General features: G+C 44.8%; 3 protein-coding genes across 4 annotated transcripts; 2 read left to right on the plus strand and 1 right to left on the minus strand.

Annotated features, from left to right (window-relative positions):
- Positions 1-3,656: 3,656 nt before the first annotated feature.
- Positions 3,657-8,987, plus strand: lcmt1 (leucine carboxyl methyltransferase 1). Its single transcript, XM_055057858.1, is given in 12 exon segments — positions 3,657-4,073; positions 4,639-4,730; positions 4,828-4,949; positions 5,089-5,112; positions 5,115-5,167; positions 6,215-6,276; positions 6,444-6,546; positions 6,961-7,081; positions 7,359-7,460; positions 7,684-7,775; positions 8,574-8,671; positions 8,779-8,987. Coding segments are annotated over 12 exon segments (978 nt in total). The 5' UTR covers positions 3,657-3,987; the 3' UTR covers positions 8,802-8,987.
- Positions 8,988-10,984: 1,997 nt separating this feature from the next.
- LOC129377733 (aquaporin-8-like) lies at positions 10,985-14,519 on the plus strand. 2 transcript variants are annotated; one of them, XM_055057864.1, is made up of 5 exons: positions 10,985-11,299; positions 11,685-11,811; positions 11,889-12,103; positions 13,835-13,969; positions 14,040-14,519. In XM_055057864.1, exons 1-5 carry the CDS (start codon positions 11,049-11,051, stop codon positions 14,083-14,085), a joined length of 774 nt encoding a protein of 257 aa, XP_054913839.1. In that variant the 5' UTR covers positions 10,985-11,048; the 3' UTR covers positions 14,086-14,519. The 2 variants fall into 2 exon arrangements, with proteins under 2 accessions (XP_054913839.1, XP_054913838.1); XM_055057863.1 differs by having other exon boundaries at positions 13,849-13,969.
- Positions 14,520-14,539: 20 nt separating this feature from the next.
- Positions 14,540-15,693, minus strand: hbae5 (hemoglobin, alpha embryonic 5). Its single transcript, XM_055057876.1, has 3 exons — positions 15,542-15,693; positions 14,822-15,029; positions 14,540-14,737 (listed from the first exon to the last, which is right to left on the minus strand). Exons 1-3 carry the CDS (start codon positions 15,634-15,636, stop codon positions 14,609-14,611), a joined length of 432 nt encoding a protein of 143 aa, XP_054913851.1. The 5' UTR covers positions 15,637-15,693; the 3' UTR covers positions 14,540-14,608.
- Between the last annotated feature and the right edge of the window lie 390 nt (positions 15,694-16,083).

Genomic DNA, 16,083 nt, shown 5'->3' on the forward strand with positions numbered 1-16,083 from the left:
TGCTGATGTCATGTGGGTTCAGTGTGGTCAGCCCACATGGTCTCCCATGTTGGGCCCATGATACTGAAACCACATGGGCCCCACATAGTTTTGCCCAGTTCTATCCCATTCCCAGTTAGCCCACTTAAAAAAGGACTGGGGCCTACATATCCACACCCAGGTCTAACCCATAGATGGTCAGCCCATGCTGATGTCATGTGGGTTCAATGTGGTCTGCCCACATGGGCTTCCCATGTTGGGCCCATGATACTGAAACCACATGGGCCCCACATACTGTTGCCCAGTACTATCCCATTCCCAGATAGCCCACTTAAAAAAGGACTGGGGCCCACATATCCACACCCAGGTATAACCCATATATGGTCAGCCCATGCTGATGTCATGTGGGTTCAATGTGGTCTGCCCACATGGGCTTCCCATGTTGGGCCCATGATACTGAAACCACATGGCCCCCATATACTGTTGCCCAGTACTATCCCATTCCCAGATAGCCCACTTAAAAAAGGACTGGGGCCCACATATCCACACCCAGGTCTAACCCATATATGGTCAGCCCATGCTGATGTCATGTGGGTTCAATGTGGTTAGCCCACATGGGCTTCCCATGTTGGGCCCATGATACTAGAACCACATGGCCCCACATACTGTTGCCCAGTACTATCCCATTCCCAGATAGCCCACTTAAAAAAGGACTGGGGCCCACATATCTACACCCAGGTCTAACCCATTATGGTCAGCCCATGCTTATGTCATGTGGGTTCAATGTGGTCAGCCCACATGGGCTTCCCATGTTGGGCCCATGATACTAGAACCACATGGGCCCCACATACTGTTGCCCAGTACTATCCCATTCCAGATAGCCCACTTAAAAAAGGACTGGGGCCTCCATATCCACACCCAGGTCTAACCCATATATTGTCAGCCCACATGGGCTTCCCATGTTGGGCCCATGATACTAGAACCACATGGGCCCCACATACTGTTGCCCAGTACTATCCCATTCCCAGATAGCCCACTTAAAAAAGGACTGGGGCCCACATATCCACACCCAGGTCTAACCCATATATTGTCAGCCCATGCTGATGTCATGTGGGTTCAATGTGGTCAGCCCACATGGGCTTCCCATGTTGGGCCCATGATACTGAAACCACATGGGCCCCATATACTGTTGCCCAGTACTATCCCATTCCCAGATAGCCCACTTAAAAAAGGACTGGGGCCCACATATCCACACCCAGGTCTAACCCATATATGGTCAGCCCATGCTGATGTCATGTGGGTTCAATGTGGTCAGCCCACATGGGCTTCCCATGTTGGGCCCATGATACTAGAACCACATGGGCCCCACATACTGTTGCCCAGTACTATCCCATTCCCAGATAGCCCACTTAAAAAAGGACTGGGGCCTACATATCCACACCCAGGTCTAACCCATATATGGTCAGCCCATGTTGATGTCATGTGGGTTCAATGTGGTCAGCCCACATGGGCTTCCCATGTTGGGCCCATGATACTAGAACCACATGGGCCCCACATACTGTTGCCCAGTACTATCCCATTCCCAGATAGCCCACTTAAAAAAGGACTGGGGCCCACATATCCACACCCAGGTCTAACCCATATATTGTCAGCCCATGCTGATGTCATGTGGGTTCAATGTGGTCAGCCCACATGGGCTTCCCATGTTGGGCCCATGATACTGAAACCACATGGGCCCCATATACTGTTGCTCAGTACTATCCCATTCCCAGATAGCCCACTTAAAAAAGGACTGGGGCCTACATATCCACACCCAGGTCTAACCCATATATGGTCAGCCCATGCTGATGTCATGTGGGTTCAATGTGGTCAGCCCACATGGGCTTCCCATGTTGGGCCCATGATACTAGAACCACATGGGCCCCACATACTGTTGCCCAGTACTATCCCATTCCCAGATAGCCCACTTAAAAAAGGACTGGGGCCCACATATCCACACCCAGGTCTAACCCATATATGGTCAGCCCATGCTGATGTCATGTGGGTTCAATGTGGTCAGCCCACATGGGCTTCCCATGTTGGCCCATGATACTAGAACCACATGGGCCCCACATACTGTTGCCCAGTACTATCCCATTCCCAGATAGCCCACTTAAAAAAGGACTGGGGCCCACATATCTACACCCAGGTCTAACCCATATATTGTCAGCCCATGCTGATGTCATGTGGGTTCAATGTGGTCAGCCCACATGGGCTTCCCATGTTGGGCCCATGATACTAGAACCACATGGGCCCCACATACTGTTGCCCAGTACTATCCCATTCCCAGATAGCCCACTTAAAAAAGTACTGGGCCTACATATCCACACCCAGGTCTAACCCATATATGGTCAGCCCATGCTGATGTCATGTGGGTTCAATGTGGTCAGCCCACATGGGCTTCCCATGTTGGGCCCATGATACTGAAACCACATGGGCCCCAATAGTGTTGCCCAGTACTATCCCATTCCCAGATAGCCCCCTAGTTGCTGAATAGGGCCCATGCATTTAGCCCATATGGGCCAGCCATATGGGTCTCATTTTAGGTTAACCATATGTGTCCCTTGCAGTTCGCCCAGATAAAACCCATGCCCACTCATTACCCATGTAGCCCACATCAAACACAAGTGGGGCCCACTCATGCGTGCTGGCTGGGATACAACACTGACAAAGACCCTTCAGGGGAACCAAGCTGTAATTACAGCGACTGAACACAATTTTAATGATAAATGTATAAACATTTTATTTACTTGTTTGGCAGATATTTATTAAATAACAAACATATCAGGTGAAGTGTTGGTTAAGCCACAATTCAGCAGTTAAATTTTATACCACAATATTAACCATAAAGATTATTACAGGTAGCTGCTATCCAAAATGCTGGTTACCGTGGCGAATTTAGCATTAATCCCAGTGATCTGTGCACATGATCACTGTCATTCAACAAGAAAATATATCTCTGATAAGTATTAAATAATTAAATAAAAGCAGTATTTTGAGGACAGCTATGATTAAAACTGAGTAAAAATCCGTTTGGATCAGAACCGCAGATGACAAATTTAGTAACGCCGTCTTAAAAGGCATTTTGAGCAGTCTAAATATGAATTAAGTTATCTTGAATTCTTGTGCTTAATAGTCAGAATGAAAATGCATAAATCTTAAATCATCATTCAGCTGAGACAAAATGTAGTTGTGTCCAGTCAAAACAAATTTTTACATATTTGGAATGGAATTACAGATAGTCAAAAGAAACCGATTTTATGTAAATATGGCCTGCCATACAACTACAGCAGTCAGAAACAGAGGAACCAATACATTGGCTGTGGATGAAAGTGTCATTATTCTGATCGCCTCAGTTATTATGTTGTCGATCAGAAGCTGAAAAGTTGGGAATTTCTGATCTAAGAGGCTGAACGTTTAGCTTTGCTGCCCCCTGGTGGCTAGTGGGCCACCATGCTGCTCTGCGGGTATTTTCAGATTAAAATAATAATAATGTTTTCAGAAAATTTATAAAAACACCTATACAGCTTTAGATACCTCAGATCTCTTCTGAGATTTTGTCACATCATCAAAACATGCATTCATTTATAAAAACATAAAATCTTATTATGAAAAACACTAAACGGAAGTGTATCATGTTGTGCTTCCGGCTGCAGTTTTCCACAAATTTTCGTTTCCCGTATTTAGTTATTTAGTGACGTTATTTTGTCACTTGTGCTGATGTTTATATCCTCCTCAAAGACTGTTGAAGCTCCAGGAGACTCGGAGCAGCAGGACGGACATTAGCAAGCGGCAAACCGCCTCTAGCCGCTGCTAGAGGGAGATTCAACCGCTGCTAGCCGCTGCTAGCGGGAGATTCAGCCGCTGCTAGCCGCTGCTAGCGGGAGATTCAGCCGCTGTCCGCACCGCCCCCGGCCGCCTTCCAGGGCGGTCTCATGCTGCACCCTTAGCCGAGGCTCTGGGTCATCGATGGCCGCCCGGCAGCCCTTCGCGGACTCGGACACTGCGGATGAAGCGGTCCGGGCCACCTGCGATGATGCGACCACCTGCAAAAGGTGTGAAAATTTGACAAAATTTGAATGAATGAATCAAAGAATTCTTTAATTCTTTGATTCATTCATTATTTCATTCATTCCTGGCATTTCTCCCATTTTACTAATCAGAACGGCAAACCTTAATAGATATTTACGCGACAGACAAACTAAACTCAGAGTCCAGTGGAATGAAGAAGAAGAACAAGATGCATGGTTTTAGGTCTAGACTTTGACTAGGCCATGTTGACCCATGAATCTGCTTTGACATGATTCATTTGTCATCCTGTAACTTTCAGACGTGTCTGTTCTCCAGCCTGAAGCAGATAAACGCAGATAAACGAATCTCCTCATCAGAACCAGAACTTCTGGTCGGTAACCGGACCTTCAGCAGGAACGCATCAAAACGTCTAAAAGCTGCAGGATTTTAGTTCTCCGGGCTCAGACATGGCAACCTTTGATCTAAACCATCCCATAATATTGTTCAGGGTTTCTCCTCCCCGTCTCTAACTGGTTTTCTTCCAGCGTTGTCCTGGTTCATCTCCATCAGCATCGATTCTTCTGAATTGAAACTGAATTTATTTATCAGGTTTGCCACCAGTAAAGGCTACTGGAAGGACTCCAGCCTCCAGTACTTTGTGAGGAACGTTGGAGAGAGGAAGGCACCCGAGATCAACAGAGGTGAGTGATCCGGTCAGGGATCCAGTCAGGGATCAGTAGACTGATCCGGTCTGTGTAAACCGACCCCGCTGCTGTTCACCCTGCTCTCTGACCTCAGGGTACTACGCCCGGGTTCAGGGGGTCAACCTGCTGCTGGATGCCTTCCTAAAGAAAACCCAAGGTCACTGCCAGGTCATCAACCTGGGCGCCGGCCTGGACACCACCTTCTGGAGGCTGCAGGTGAGGAAACGGAGAGCGCTTCTTCCCAGCATGCTCTCTGTCCTGCTGCAGACCAACTGAAACTTCAGTGTGTGTGTGTGTGTGTGTGTGTGTGTGTGTGTGTGTGTGTGTGTGTGTGTGTGTGTGTGTGTGTCTTCAGGAGGAAAAACTGTTGCCAAGGAAGTTGTTTTTGAAGTTGACTTTCCGACTGTTGTGGCTCGGAAAATCCACCACATAAAGTGAGTCTGCAGCTGTTCTTTACTGCTGTTAGTTGGTTTATCAGCCTTTATTGATCCCTTTTGAGATTATATCCTAGTTATTGATTAATCTATTAATTATTCAGATGGATGATCACAGAAAAACTAGTGTACTCTGCAGTTTCTAAGCATTTTTTATACAATATTAGAAATGCATAAAAAATGCTAATAAATATTGAATTATTTTTTTAATAATAAAATCAATATTTTCTTGCCTAAAAGTCAATAACAGTATTGCTTTAGTTAACTCTTCATCATCCTCTTCAAAGGCAACAGTGAAGCTAATCTGGAGATCCATTTTCTGATTGCAGATATTAAATATTAATATGTAAACATTATAGCAGATAAATGCAGAGAAACATCATATTATTGATAACACAGCTTCAACTAGAAATGCTTGGTTCTGCAGCCAGATCAGATAAAATCACCTTTGACCTCTTCTCCTGGCTGGTCCGGCAATGCAGAACAACGTCCGCCAGGGGGCGCCACAGTCTGGTTCAAAATCAGCATATTAGTGAATAAAGGAACATGAACAATAAGACAGGAGAAATAACTACCATGCTGTGATAATTGAGAGTATTCACCCTGTTGGTTCAGGTCACAGATTCAAGCTTCACTGTTTGTATTTTAGTTGTATTTGACTGTAAATAATAAAAACCTTGCACTGTGTGTCCTGCCCTGCTGAGGGTTGAATCACCTACCTGAAGTTTCTACCATCCAGATTCTCAAAAGTCAAACAGGTTCAACGTTTCATTTGTAAAACAGTCAAAATGTGGACAGAAAGAGGATCAGAGAGTCAGAACAATAATTACTCACATTTAATCTGCTTAATAAAACTTCTGCTGCTTCCTCTGGATTCTGTATGTTTAACATTTTCTCAGGTTTTTAGAATCAGGTAAAGAAGCATTTTAAATAGTTGACATTGTCTCAAAATTACATTATTATTATTTTTGACAATAATTTCTGGGACAATTTATTGTTCAGCAAAATGTTGTTGTGACAGATGTTTCCGTTTTGGTCTTTGACTAGGACAAAACCCCCTCTGTCCAAACCCATCATCGATGTTCACTCCACCGACTCTTTCCTGCTGGGTAAGAACCATCATCATCACCATCATCATCACCATCATCATCACCATCATCATCATCACCATCATCATCACCATCATCATCACCATCATCATCATCACCATCATCATCATCACCATCATCATCACCATCATTGTTAAAATATTGATTCCGTCTCTGCGCCTCCTCAGAGTCTCATGTTCTGGACTCGGACCGGTTCTGCATCATTGGAGCCGACCTCAGAGACGTTCCCGGCCTGGACGAGAAGCTGAGGCGGTTCCAGCTGGACCCGGAGTGAGTCCAGCTCAGATCAGCGTTTCCATGGAAACCATGGTCTGTTTTCTCAGCAGGTCTCTGCCAGGTCCAGGAACTGCAGCTTATCTGCTGCAGCGCCGCTGCTGCAGCGCCGCAGCTGCAGAGCTGCTGCTGCAGAGCTGCTGCTGCAGAGCCGCAGCTGCAGAGCCGCAGCTGCAGAGCCGCTGCTGCAGAGCTGCTGCTGCAGAGCTGCTGCGGGTCAGAGGCCATCTGGAGGCTGATTGCAGGCGGTGCCACGCCCACTGCCACCGCCGCAGGTTTTCAGAACCAACCCTCCAGTTTGCTGAGTCACAGTTTCAGATGAAATCTGCTGATTCAGGCAGAGCAATCAGGCTCAGGAGTTTCTGCTGCGTTTGTGTTGCCTTCATGTTGCCTGTCCCGGTGTTGCCGCAGGTTGCCCACGCTGCTGCTGTCAGAGTGCGTGCTGGTCTACATGACCCCGTCCCAGTCGTCCAGCCTGGTCCACTGGGCCGCTCAGACGTTTCACACCGCCATGTTTATCAACTACGAACAGGTAAAAATCACTGGTGCAGCTGTTTACTATCTGTTCCTATGGAACCCAAACCAAAATCTCTCCTGCCTCTGTGACAAACTAAACCCAGTACCTAGCATAACTGAGGATGACCTTTGACCCTCTTTACTTTGCTGAGTTGATTAAATTTTGACACATTGGCCTATTTAAAGTCACGCTGCAGCATCATTTGCCTCGTCAGTGTTCATGCTTTTCTGTTATGTCAAGTTCTCAGGAAACAGCAGGAAGTGACCTTTGACCTGTCGATCTGTTCCTGTAGGTGAACATGAGCGACCGCTTTGGTCAGGTGATGATCGAGAACTTGCAGAGGCGGCACTGCGTGCTGGCTGGGGTGGAGCTGTGCCAGTCTCTGGACTCCCAGGTAAAACCAGTCCGTAAGAACCAGTGTGTAAGAACCAGTGCGTAAGAACCAGTGTGTAAGAACCAGTGTGTAAGAACCAGTCCGTAAGAACCAGTCCGTAAGAACCAGTCCGTAAGAACCAGTCCGTAAGAACCAGTCCGTAAGAACCAGTCCGTAAGAACCAGTCCGTAAGAACCAGTGCGTAAGAACCAGTGTGTAAGAACCAGTCGGTCTTTGTCTGCAGAAGGAGCGTTTCCTGCAGGCCGGCTGGGATCAGGCTAGCGCTCTGGACATGATGGCGGTCTACAGCGTCCTGCCTCAGGAAGACGTGGCCAGGTAGGTCAGCTGCACTGCCCCCTGCTGGCAGAGATGGCATTAAAGCAGTCCAGTCCGTTTGTCTATGAAATCTGGTCCGTTGGTGAGGTATGAACGCTAATCGACCTCTGACCTCTGGTCCTCCAAACCTCAGTCTGGTTCTGTTTGAATGTGAACACCATGAGGACCAGAGACCGCTCCAAAAGCAGGAAGTGGACTACAGCGCAGGGCATTCTGGGTAAATACAACCAAAGCTAACATGCTAGCCTAGCGCTAGCAGCAGAAATGGCTCCTGGTCTTCAGCCAAACACTAAAGAGAAATCACTAAACTCTGACGCCTCCATCTTGGTTCATCTGGTGAAACAGGAAGTTGCTCTCAGTGTCTTCAGAGGTTTTAGTGTCGTTTCCTGCAGTGGTTGTTGTTGCAGCGCCCCCACAGGCCAGGAGGGGAACAGGCTGGTTTGGGTCAGAGGACAGAGAAGTTCTGGTTCCAGTAGAACCGGGTCGACCCGACTGAAGGAGGGAAACTAATTTAAATTTAAAGTCAAACAGCAATTATGAATTTTAAAGCAGCTGAAACATATATTCAGATTTAGTTTCTACCTCACAGAAATTAATGGAAACTCATTAATTTCTCGTTAACTCCATTTCATTGTTAGAAATGGAGTTTCCATAGCAGCCACTGGTTTCCAAATGAGTCTAATGTTGAGCAACCAACTGGTGGCTCTGATGTGAATCAAGTTCATATGTGGACCTGCCTTGCAACAGGAAGGTTGTGGGTTCGACTCCGGGTTTGACTGGGTGACTTTTGTCCTGCAGAATCGAGCGTTTGGAGTTCCTGGATGAGAAGGAGCTTCTGCAGCAGCTGCTGCAGCACTACTGCATCTGCTGGGCCACCAAAGACCGGCTCAACCTGGGTGAGACCCGCCACAGGCTGCATGTGTGCGGCGCTGCCGCAGAGCGCCGCGCGCCGCCGCACCACTTCCTCCATCTTTAATCAGCCGGGTCGGTTCTGCTTCTTTAGGGCTGTCACAGCTGGCCTTCTGAGGGTCAAAGGCCACGGTTGGGTTGCCAGAGTTAGCAGGAGGAGCAGCAGGGGAAGAGGACGCTCAGATCACCTGGAGCCGCAGGGTCAGAGGTCACACTGGAACCAGATGCTGGAAAAAATGAAACGAGAATATTTAAAAATGTTTGACAGAATCTGCTGTAAATAAAGACTGAGAGATGAGAAGAGATTCGTGTTGTTATTATCATCATCACAACGTCTCAAACCGGTTTTCCTCGTTTTTCATGTGAAAATCGACGTAGAGCAGAAATTATTGAAAAAAAAGTTGTTTTTCTATTGAAAATAAAATGGCAGGTTTACAGATCCGTCTAATTATTTCACTAATAACAGGAAAATATGAGTGAAATATAATTTGTGACATTTATAAATGGTGAATGTTACATAACCAAACTGTTGCTTTTTTACAGTGTATTGTTACAAATGTCTGAGGTCGTTAACCTTTCTGATACTCAGGAGTCAAAGGTCAAGTCCAGTGTTTGTTATCCTCTTTCTTCAGTTTATCTGTGTCGTAAAAGCCTTGATGTTGCCATGGAGACCTGCAGCTTTGCACTTCCTGCTTCACAAAGTTGTTTGGTTTTATGGTTGAAACCATTTAATTTGATTCTGAAATCTTTTATTGTGATTGTTTTATGATTTTATTAGAAATAGTTCATTTTCAGCTGTTTTAAAAATGCTTTGAATTCATAAATAGGGGAAGAATTAATTATGGAAACATTTTAGTTATTCAAGTTATTTCATCGTGTCAATGAGAGAAAGAAACACAAAATACTGAAAACTGATAAAAACACAATAAATCAAATTGATTGGAAATGAACCAATAAAATCAGGTGTTGCCTTTAAATGGAGGCTCAAATGAACGTTTCGTAACAGACCTGCCTGGTTTATGATCCACGGCTTCTTAAAGAGACAGAGACCCAAAGTGTCACATTTCTCTTTAATAAAGTTTTATAAATGCAGCATTTTGATAACATCCCTGGACATGAACTGAGACGTTTCATTAATCATATTTAAATCTTCCTAGTAATAATCTGGAGGAAGAAATAAAAAATGTATCAATATTTTTAAATAATCAATAACCAGTTGATCAATTGTTGGCCGTTTGGTGACCAGAGAACTGGAGGTTTTTTTATTTAAAATAATAATTTCCTTTTGAAATATTTTTTTCCTGAATATTCCTGAGATCAGAAATTGTTGGATGTTGAAGCTTTTATTTTGGAATCTGTTGCAGCAGGAAGCAGAAGAAACATTTCAGAGGATCTGATATTTTTATGATCTCTGCTCTTTGTTGGAGAAAATCTTCAATGAAAATTGATTCTGATTGTTTTGTTGGCAACATAAGGTCACAAAAAGGTCATAAAGCGGCAACTTTGATGGCAACCACAACAAATTCTCTGATAAACGTAAAAGTTCAAACTAAAGATCCAGTGAAAAGGTTTTACAGATTTCTCCAGGTTTTGTTTTTGTTACATTTTAAAGTTTCAGATCAGAAACAACTTTAAATATGAGAGAAAAGAATAAAATCAAAAATCTGTTTCAGACGATTTTATTAAAACAACCTGGAAAGTATTCACAGCCTCCAGTTCATGTTCCTTTGACTAGGCCAGTCAGACAATGACCTGCTGGTGACCTTTGGGTCGTTGTTCTGCTGTAAGAGTAGAGCTCACAGTATCATACTGCCACCGCCGTGTCTGGCTGCAGATCTGATCTTCTGGTTCTTAAAACTTTTTCTAAGTTTTAAGAACTTAAATGTTTTAAGTCTTTCAATTTTTCAGCTTTTGATAAAATATCTGAGTTTTTTGTGTAAATTTCCTCCTGATTATTTTATTTCTTTGTTGATAAAACGTCTGATGTGGAAATAGCTCAGACTTAGAGTCCAGACTGAATTCATTCATTCATTCATTCATTCATTCATTCATTCATTCATTCATTCATTCATTCATTCATATAAACATTATTCCAGTCAGTCAGATATTACTTTGGGAATATTTCTCCTGTCTGATTCCTGCAGACTTTGACTTTTCTAATCTTTTCTGCAAACAGAAACTTTGAGGCTTCGCTTTGGACCGGAGCCAGAACCTGCAGAACCATTAAGACTCTCTGACCTCAGATAGTCGCTTATCCTTCACCTTTGGATTTTATGAGCAGTCGGTTGAGCTGACAGCTGGAAACAAACAGCCTGGCAGAAGTTTGCCTCAGTCAGCATACTGCAGCAGGAGTGAAGGGACACCATGGAGAAACTGGAGATGGCGGCTGCAGACTCTTCCCTCCTGGACGAAGCCAAGCGGCCGATGTCCAGGCCGCTCAGCAGGTACGAGCGGGTTTTCCAGCCCTGCCTGGCGGAGGTCCTGGGCACCATGTTCTTTGTCTTCATCGGCTGCGTGTCCGTCATCGAGAACGCGCCTGCAGCGGGGCGGCTGCAGCCGGCTCTGGTGCACGGCCTGGCGGTGGCGGTGCTGGTGGCCGTCATGGACAGAATCAGGTGACTTTCCTCAGGATTGGCCGGTTCTCCTGCGGCCCGCTGGGTTTTGACTTAAAAAATTTAAAGTTGACAAGACATGTGAAAGTATGAGCAGATAATTATTTGCTATTTGACATCAATAACAGTCTTAAAAAGGCAAACATTAAAGAAATGATGAATTAAACTAAAGCAGTTTTTTTACTTTGCTGCAGTAGTCAGCATGCTGACCTGCTGAGCTTCTCACTAAAGACACTCTTTAACCTTCTTCGCTGCTACAGGTGTAAAATACCTTTAATAGAAAACAAGCAACCCTCAGCCTGGCGGGACGTTAGTGAAGCCTGGTGGCCTGCCAGGCTGATGAGTGAATGAATCTGGTTCAGTAACGTTTTTCCTTCCCTGGCTGAAGCGGCTCCCATTTCAACCCTCCCTTCACCGTGGCCATCTGGCTGTGTGGCGGCATGGAGCTGGCGATGGTGGCGCCATACCTGGTCAGCCAGCTGGTCGGAGGAGTCCTGGGAGCCGGCATGGCTAAGGTTGGTGCTATCAGCAGCAAAATGTCCTGACGCTGTTTGCTTGGCAGCAGCATGTGAAGCAGTTCTTCCGTTGTCAGCTGATGACCAGCCCAGAACGCTTCAGCAACGCCAGCGGGGCGGCCTTTGACCTCCTGAGGTCAGAGAGCCAGCTGTACCGGGCGCTCTTCGGAGAGGCGGCCATGACCTGCCTGGTGACCCTGGTGGTGCTGATGGTGGCGGTCAACAGCCGGACCAAAACGCCCTTCGGCCCGTTTCTGGTGGGCAGCACCGTCATGTTCAACATCCTGGCAGGGTGAGTTATTAGCATCAGTGACCTTAATGTCCCTATTAATGACCTTTATGGTCCTATTAAAGACCTTAATGTCCCTATTAATGACCTTTATGGTCCTATTAAAGACCTTTATGGTCCTATTAAAGACCTTAATGTCCCTATTAATGATCTTTATGGTCCTATTAAAGACCTTTATGGTCCTATTAAAGACCTTTATGGTCCTATTAAAGACCTTTATGGTCCTATTAAAGACCTTTATGGTCCTATTAAAGACCTTTATGGTCCTATTAAAGACCTTAATGTCCCTATTAATGACCTTTATGGTCCTATTAAAGACCTTAATGGTCCTATTAAAGACCTTAATGTCCCTATTAATGACCTTTATGGTCCTATTAAAGACCTTTATGGTCCTATTAAAGACCTTAATGTCCCTATTAATGACCTTTATGGTCCTATTAAAGACCTTAATGTCCCTATTAATGACCTTTATGGTCCTATTGACCTTTCTGGTCCTATTAAAGACCGTTATGGTCCATTAAAAACCTTTATGGTCGTATTAATGACCTTTATGGTCCTATTAAAGACCTTTATGGTCCTATTAATGACCATTATGGTCCCTTTAAAGACCTTTATGGTCCCATTAAAGACCTTTATGGTCACATTAGAGACCTTTATGGTCCCGTTAATGACGTTTTGGTCCCATTAAAGACCTTTATGGTCCTATTAATGACCTTTATGGTCCCATTAAAGACCTTTATGGTCACATTAAAGACCTTTATGGTCCAATTAAAGACCTTAATGTCCCTATTAATGACCTTTATGGTCACATTAAAGACCTTTTGGTCCAATTAAAGACCTTAATGTCCCATTAAAGACCTTTATTGTCCTATTAAAGACCTTTATGGTCCTATTAATGACCTTTATGGTCTCATTAAAGACCTTTATGGTCACATTAAAGACCTTTATGGTCCAATTAAAGACCTTAATGTCCCATTAAAGACCTTTATTGTCCTATTGAAGACCTTTATGGTCCCATTAAAGACCTTTATGGTCCCATTAAACACCTTTATGGTCCTATTAATGACCTTAATGTTCCCATTAATGACCTTTATGGTCCAATTAAAGACCTTAATGTCCCATTAAAGACCTTTATGGTCCAATTAAAGACCTTAATGTCCCATTAAAGACCTTTATTGTCCTATTAAAGACCTTTATGGTCCCATTAAACACCTTTATGGTCCTATTAATGACCTTTATGGTCCCATTAATGACCTTAATGTTCCCATTAATGACCTTTATGGCCCTGCCATTGTGAGCCTGTTTCTTCCATGTTGATAAATCCATCATTGTGATGAATAATCAAACAGTAACTGTTTTATCCCTCAGAAACAAACAAACCTTGAATTTTTTGACCAATGAGATCCAACCTGGTTTGTTAAGAAGGGGGCCAGTAGGAGGCGCTGAGTTCTGGGGAGTTTTAAAGAGACGTTATTCAGAATATAACTGTAATGTGCAACATGTAATACATAAACAATGACATTAAGTTTATGGAACGTTTATTTTTCTTCTGCTTGTTTGAGTCAAAGATCAAAAAACATTTATGATAAAAGAGCTTTTCAAGTTTTGCTCAATAGTTCCAAAATATGCATAAAATTGACTTTTTCTCCTGAATATGGAAATCTACCGATATCTCTTATCAGTTGTTTGTAGGTATTTTAATGAGTAACTAAATCCTGTTTTATGGAAACACAGAGCTGATATTTCAGGAGCTTGCATGAATCCCAGCCGAGCGTTCGGTCCGGCCCTGATCACCAACCACTGGACCTACCACTGGGTTTACTGGGTGGGGCCCATTACAGGCGGGGCGCTGGCCGCCGCTCTGGTCAGGTAATGTAACTGTACGACAAAGCAAAGCTTTCTGAAAAGCTGTGACCTTGACGACCTGGCTCTGTTTCAGGCTCATCCTGGGAGATCAGACGTTACGAATCGTCTTCAAGTCATAATTTGTCTCTTTACTGTCGTGTAAACTTTATCTCTGCATAATTTTGACTCATAATGTTTCATGGATGTTCTTGCCACTGTTGAAATAATAAAAACAGGTTAATGTTTATGGGAACAGTTTCTGTTTCCTGTGAAAAATTAAAATCATAAATATGTTTATTTAGGTGTTCATGTTTCAAAGTCATATTTTCACTATATTATTCCCACATTTATGAATTTCAGAGTCACTAATTACATATTTAATTCAGAAAGTAAATATTTAATTTCCAACCAAATGCTTATTCAATATTCATTTTCTTAATTTAATATTTAGCAGCTAATATTTAGTAACATTTTTACAGCTTGAAGGTAAATGATGTTTAAAGCTGGATGTTTGTCGTTTGTTGGTTTTGAGAGGAAAAGTGTCAATAAAAGAAGCAGACATGTTGGCAGCAAACTGTTTATTGCTGTTTGGTTGTTCAGAATGCGCCTTGCCGCGTCGCGCCTTGCCGCGTCGCGCCTTGCCGCGCGCCTTGCCGCCGCGGCTCAGCGGTATTTCTCGGCCAGCGCCAGGGCCACGTTGGACAGGAACTTGTCCAGGGCGACGTGAGCCTCCGGGGTGAAGTCGTTGGGGAACATGGTGGCGATCACCACCTGCAGGCACTGCGCCAGGATCTGCGGACAAACACGCCGTCACGTCACAGCAGAAACACCATGAAGCAGCGGGCCCAGTCTGGTTGGGCCAGAACGGGTCAGAACCTTGAAGTTGGCCGGGTCCACTCGCAGCTGGAAGGCGTGCAGCTCGCTGAGCTCCAGCAGCCCGGCGGACAGGTCGTCTATCTTGGCCACCGCCAGCGCCACTCCGCCCATGATCTTCTTCCCGTGCTTCGTGACTGGACCGGAACCGGCGCTCAGGTCCGGCCAGTGGGAGAAGTAGGTCTTGGTTTGGGGGTACACGACCAGCATCCTGCCAGGAGAACAGGGGTCAAAGGTCACAAAGCCTGAATTATGAGATGTTTGAAGACAAAAAAAATTGATTTACTGGAGAAAAATGAAATAAAATTAAAAAATACTTTATTGATCCCAAAAGAAAATTCAATGTTATTGTAACTCAGAATAAATTGAATTTTCAGTTATTGTAGACACTGATGGCTGCAGATCTCCTGTAGCAGTCTGTATTACAGCGGCTCTGGAGCCTCTGACTGAAGAAGTCAAATCAGTCTTTAAGAATCATAAAATATTACATTTCCTGACTCTGCTGCGTTTTATTTCCATCAGGAGCTGAGCTGAACGTCTTTAACTCTGAAATCTACGCTCTGCTGTTAATGTTAATATTAACATTTCAGCTTCAGTCTGCGATCAGAACTGAAACAGAGGAACCGTGAACAAAATGACTGTCTTTTCTAGTTCAGTGGATCTACTCTGCATGACTTGGTTCTGGTTCTCCGGGTTCTGGCGGCCGGATGTCGGGTCACCTACCTGGCCAGAGCTTCCGCCCCGATGGCGTCCGCCCCCTTGGCGATTTTGGCCCAAAGCGCCTTCACCGCAGCCTTGTCCTTCTGTGTCAGACTCATCTCTGCTCGTCTCGGTCTCTGCCTGAATCTGACGTTTGTTCCCGGTTCCGTTTAAATCCCCTCGGCCCGGACATCCCTCCCACCGCGCCGGTGCCAAGTCGCCGCTGACGCGGCAGCCCGGTCCGGCCCAGTCCGGCCCGCCTGATAGGAGACTGGGTGGCGGGACGCCAGCAGCAGGGCCCCTATCAGCAGCCGGCATCAGGAGGGAGGCGCAGAAACACCAGCAGGAACAAACGGCTTCCTGGAAGCAAAGATAGAAAAACTGAATGGCAGAGGTCGAAGGTCACAACCAGAGAACAGCTGAGAGACGGAAACACAATATCAGTCCTCTGACGTAAAAAAAAAATCACAATTCAAATAAGAAAATAAATAATAAAAATAAAATCCTGATCAGTTTGAAGATTTTTTCACTTTCAGTTTTTCTGAGCTCAAACTCACATCTGACAG

The sequence above is a fragment of the Poeciliopsis prolifica genome, unplaced genomic scaffold, assembly GCF_027474105.1.
Source record: "Poeciliopsis prolifica strain line A6 unplaced genomic scaffold, Auburn_PproV2 SCAFFOLD049, whole genome shotgun sequence".
NCBI lineage: Eukaryota > Metazoa > Chordata > Actinopteri > Cyprinodontiformes > Poeciliidae > Poeciliopsis > Poeciliopsis prolifica.

What these genes read in the sequence shown, in the direction of transcription:
- LOC129377733 (XM_055057863.1), top strand. Translation starts at nt 11,049, where the DNA reads ATGGAGAAACTGGAGATGGCGGCTGCAGACTCTTCCCTCCTGGACGAA. An exon ending in ATGTTCAACATCCTGGCAGG is followed by an intron (nt 12,104 to 13,848) that starts GTGAGTTATTAG and finishes CTGATATTTCAG; the next exon opens with GAGCTTGCATGAATCCCAGC. An exon ending in CTGGCCGCCGCTCTGGTCAG is followed by an intron (nt 13,970 to 14,039) that starts GTAATGTAACTG and finishes GCTCTGTTTCAG; the next exon opens with GCTCATCCTGGGAGATCAGA.
- hbae5 (XM_055057876.1), bottom strand. Translation starts at nt 15,636, where the DNA reads ATGAGTCTGACACAGAAGGACAAGGCTGCGGTGAAGGCGCTTTGGGCC. An exon ending in GGGGCGGAAGCTCTGGCCAG is followed by an intron (nt 15,030 to 15,541) that starts GTAGGTGACCCG and finishes TTCTCCTGGCAG; the next exon opens with GATGCTGGTCGTGTACCCCC. An exon ending in TGGACCCGGCCAACTTCAAG is followed by an intron (nt 14,738 to 14,821) that starts GTTCTGACCCGT and finishes GTTTGTCCGCAG; the next exon opens with ATCCTGGCGCAGTGCCTGCA.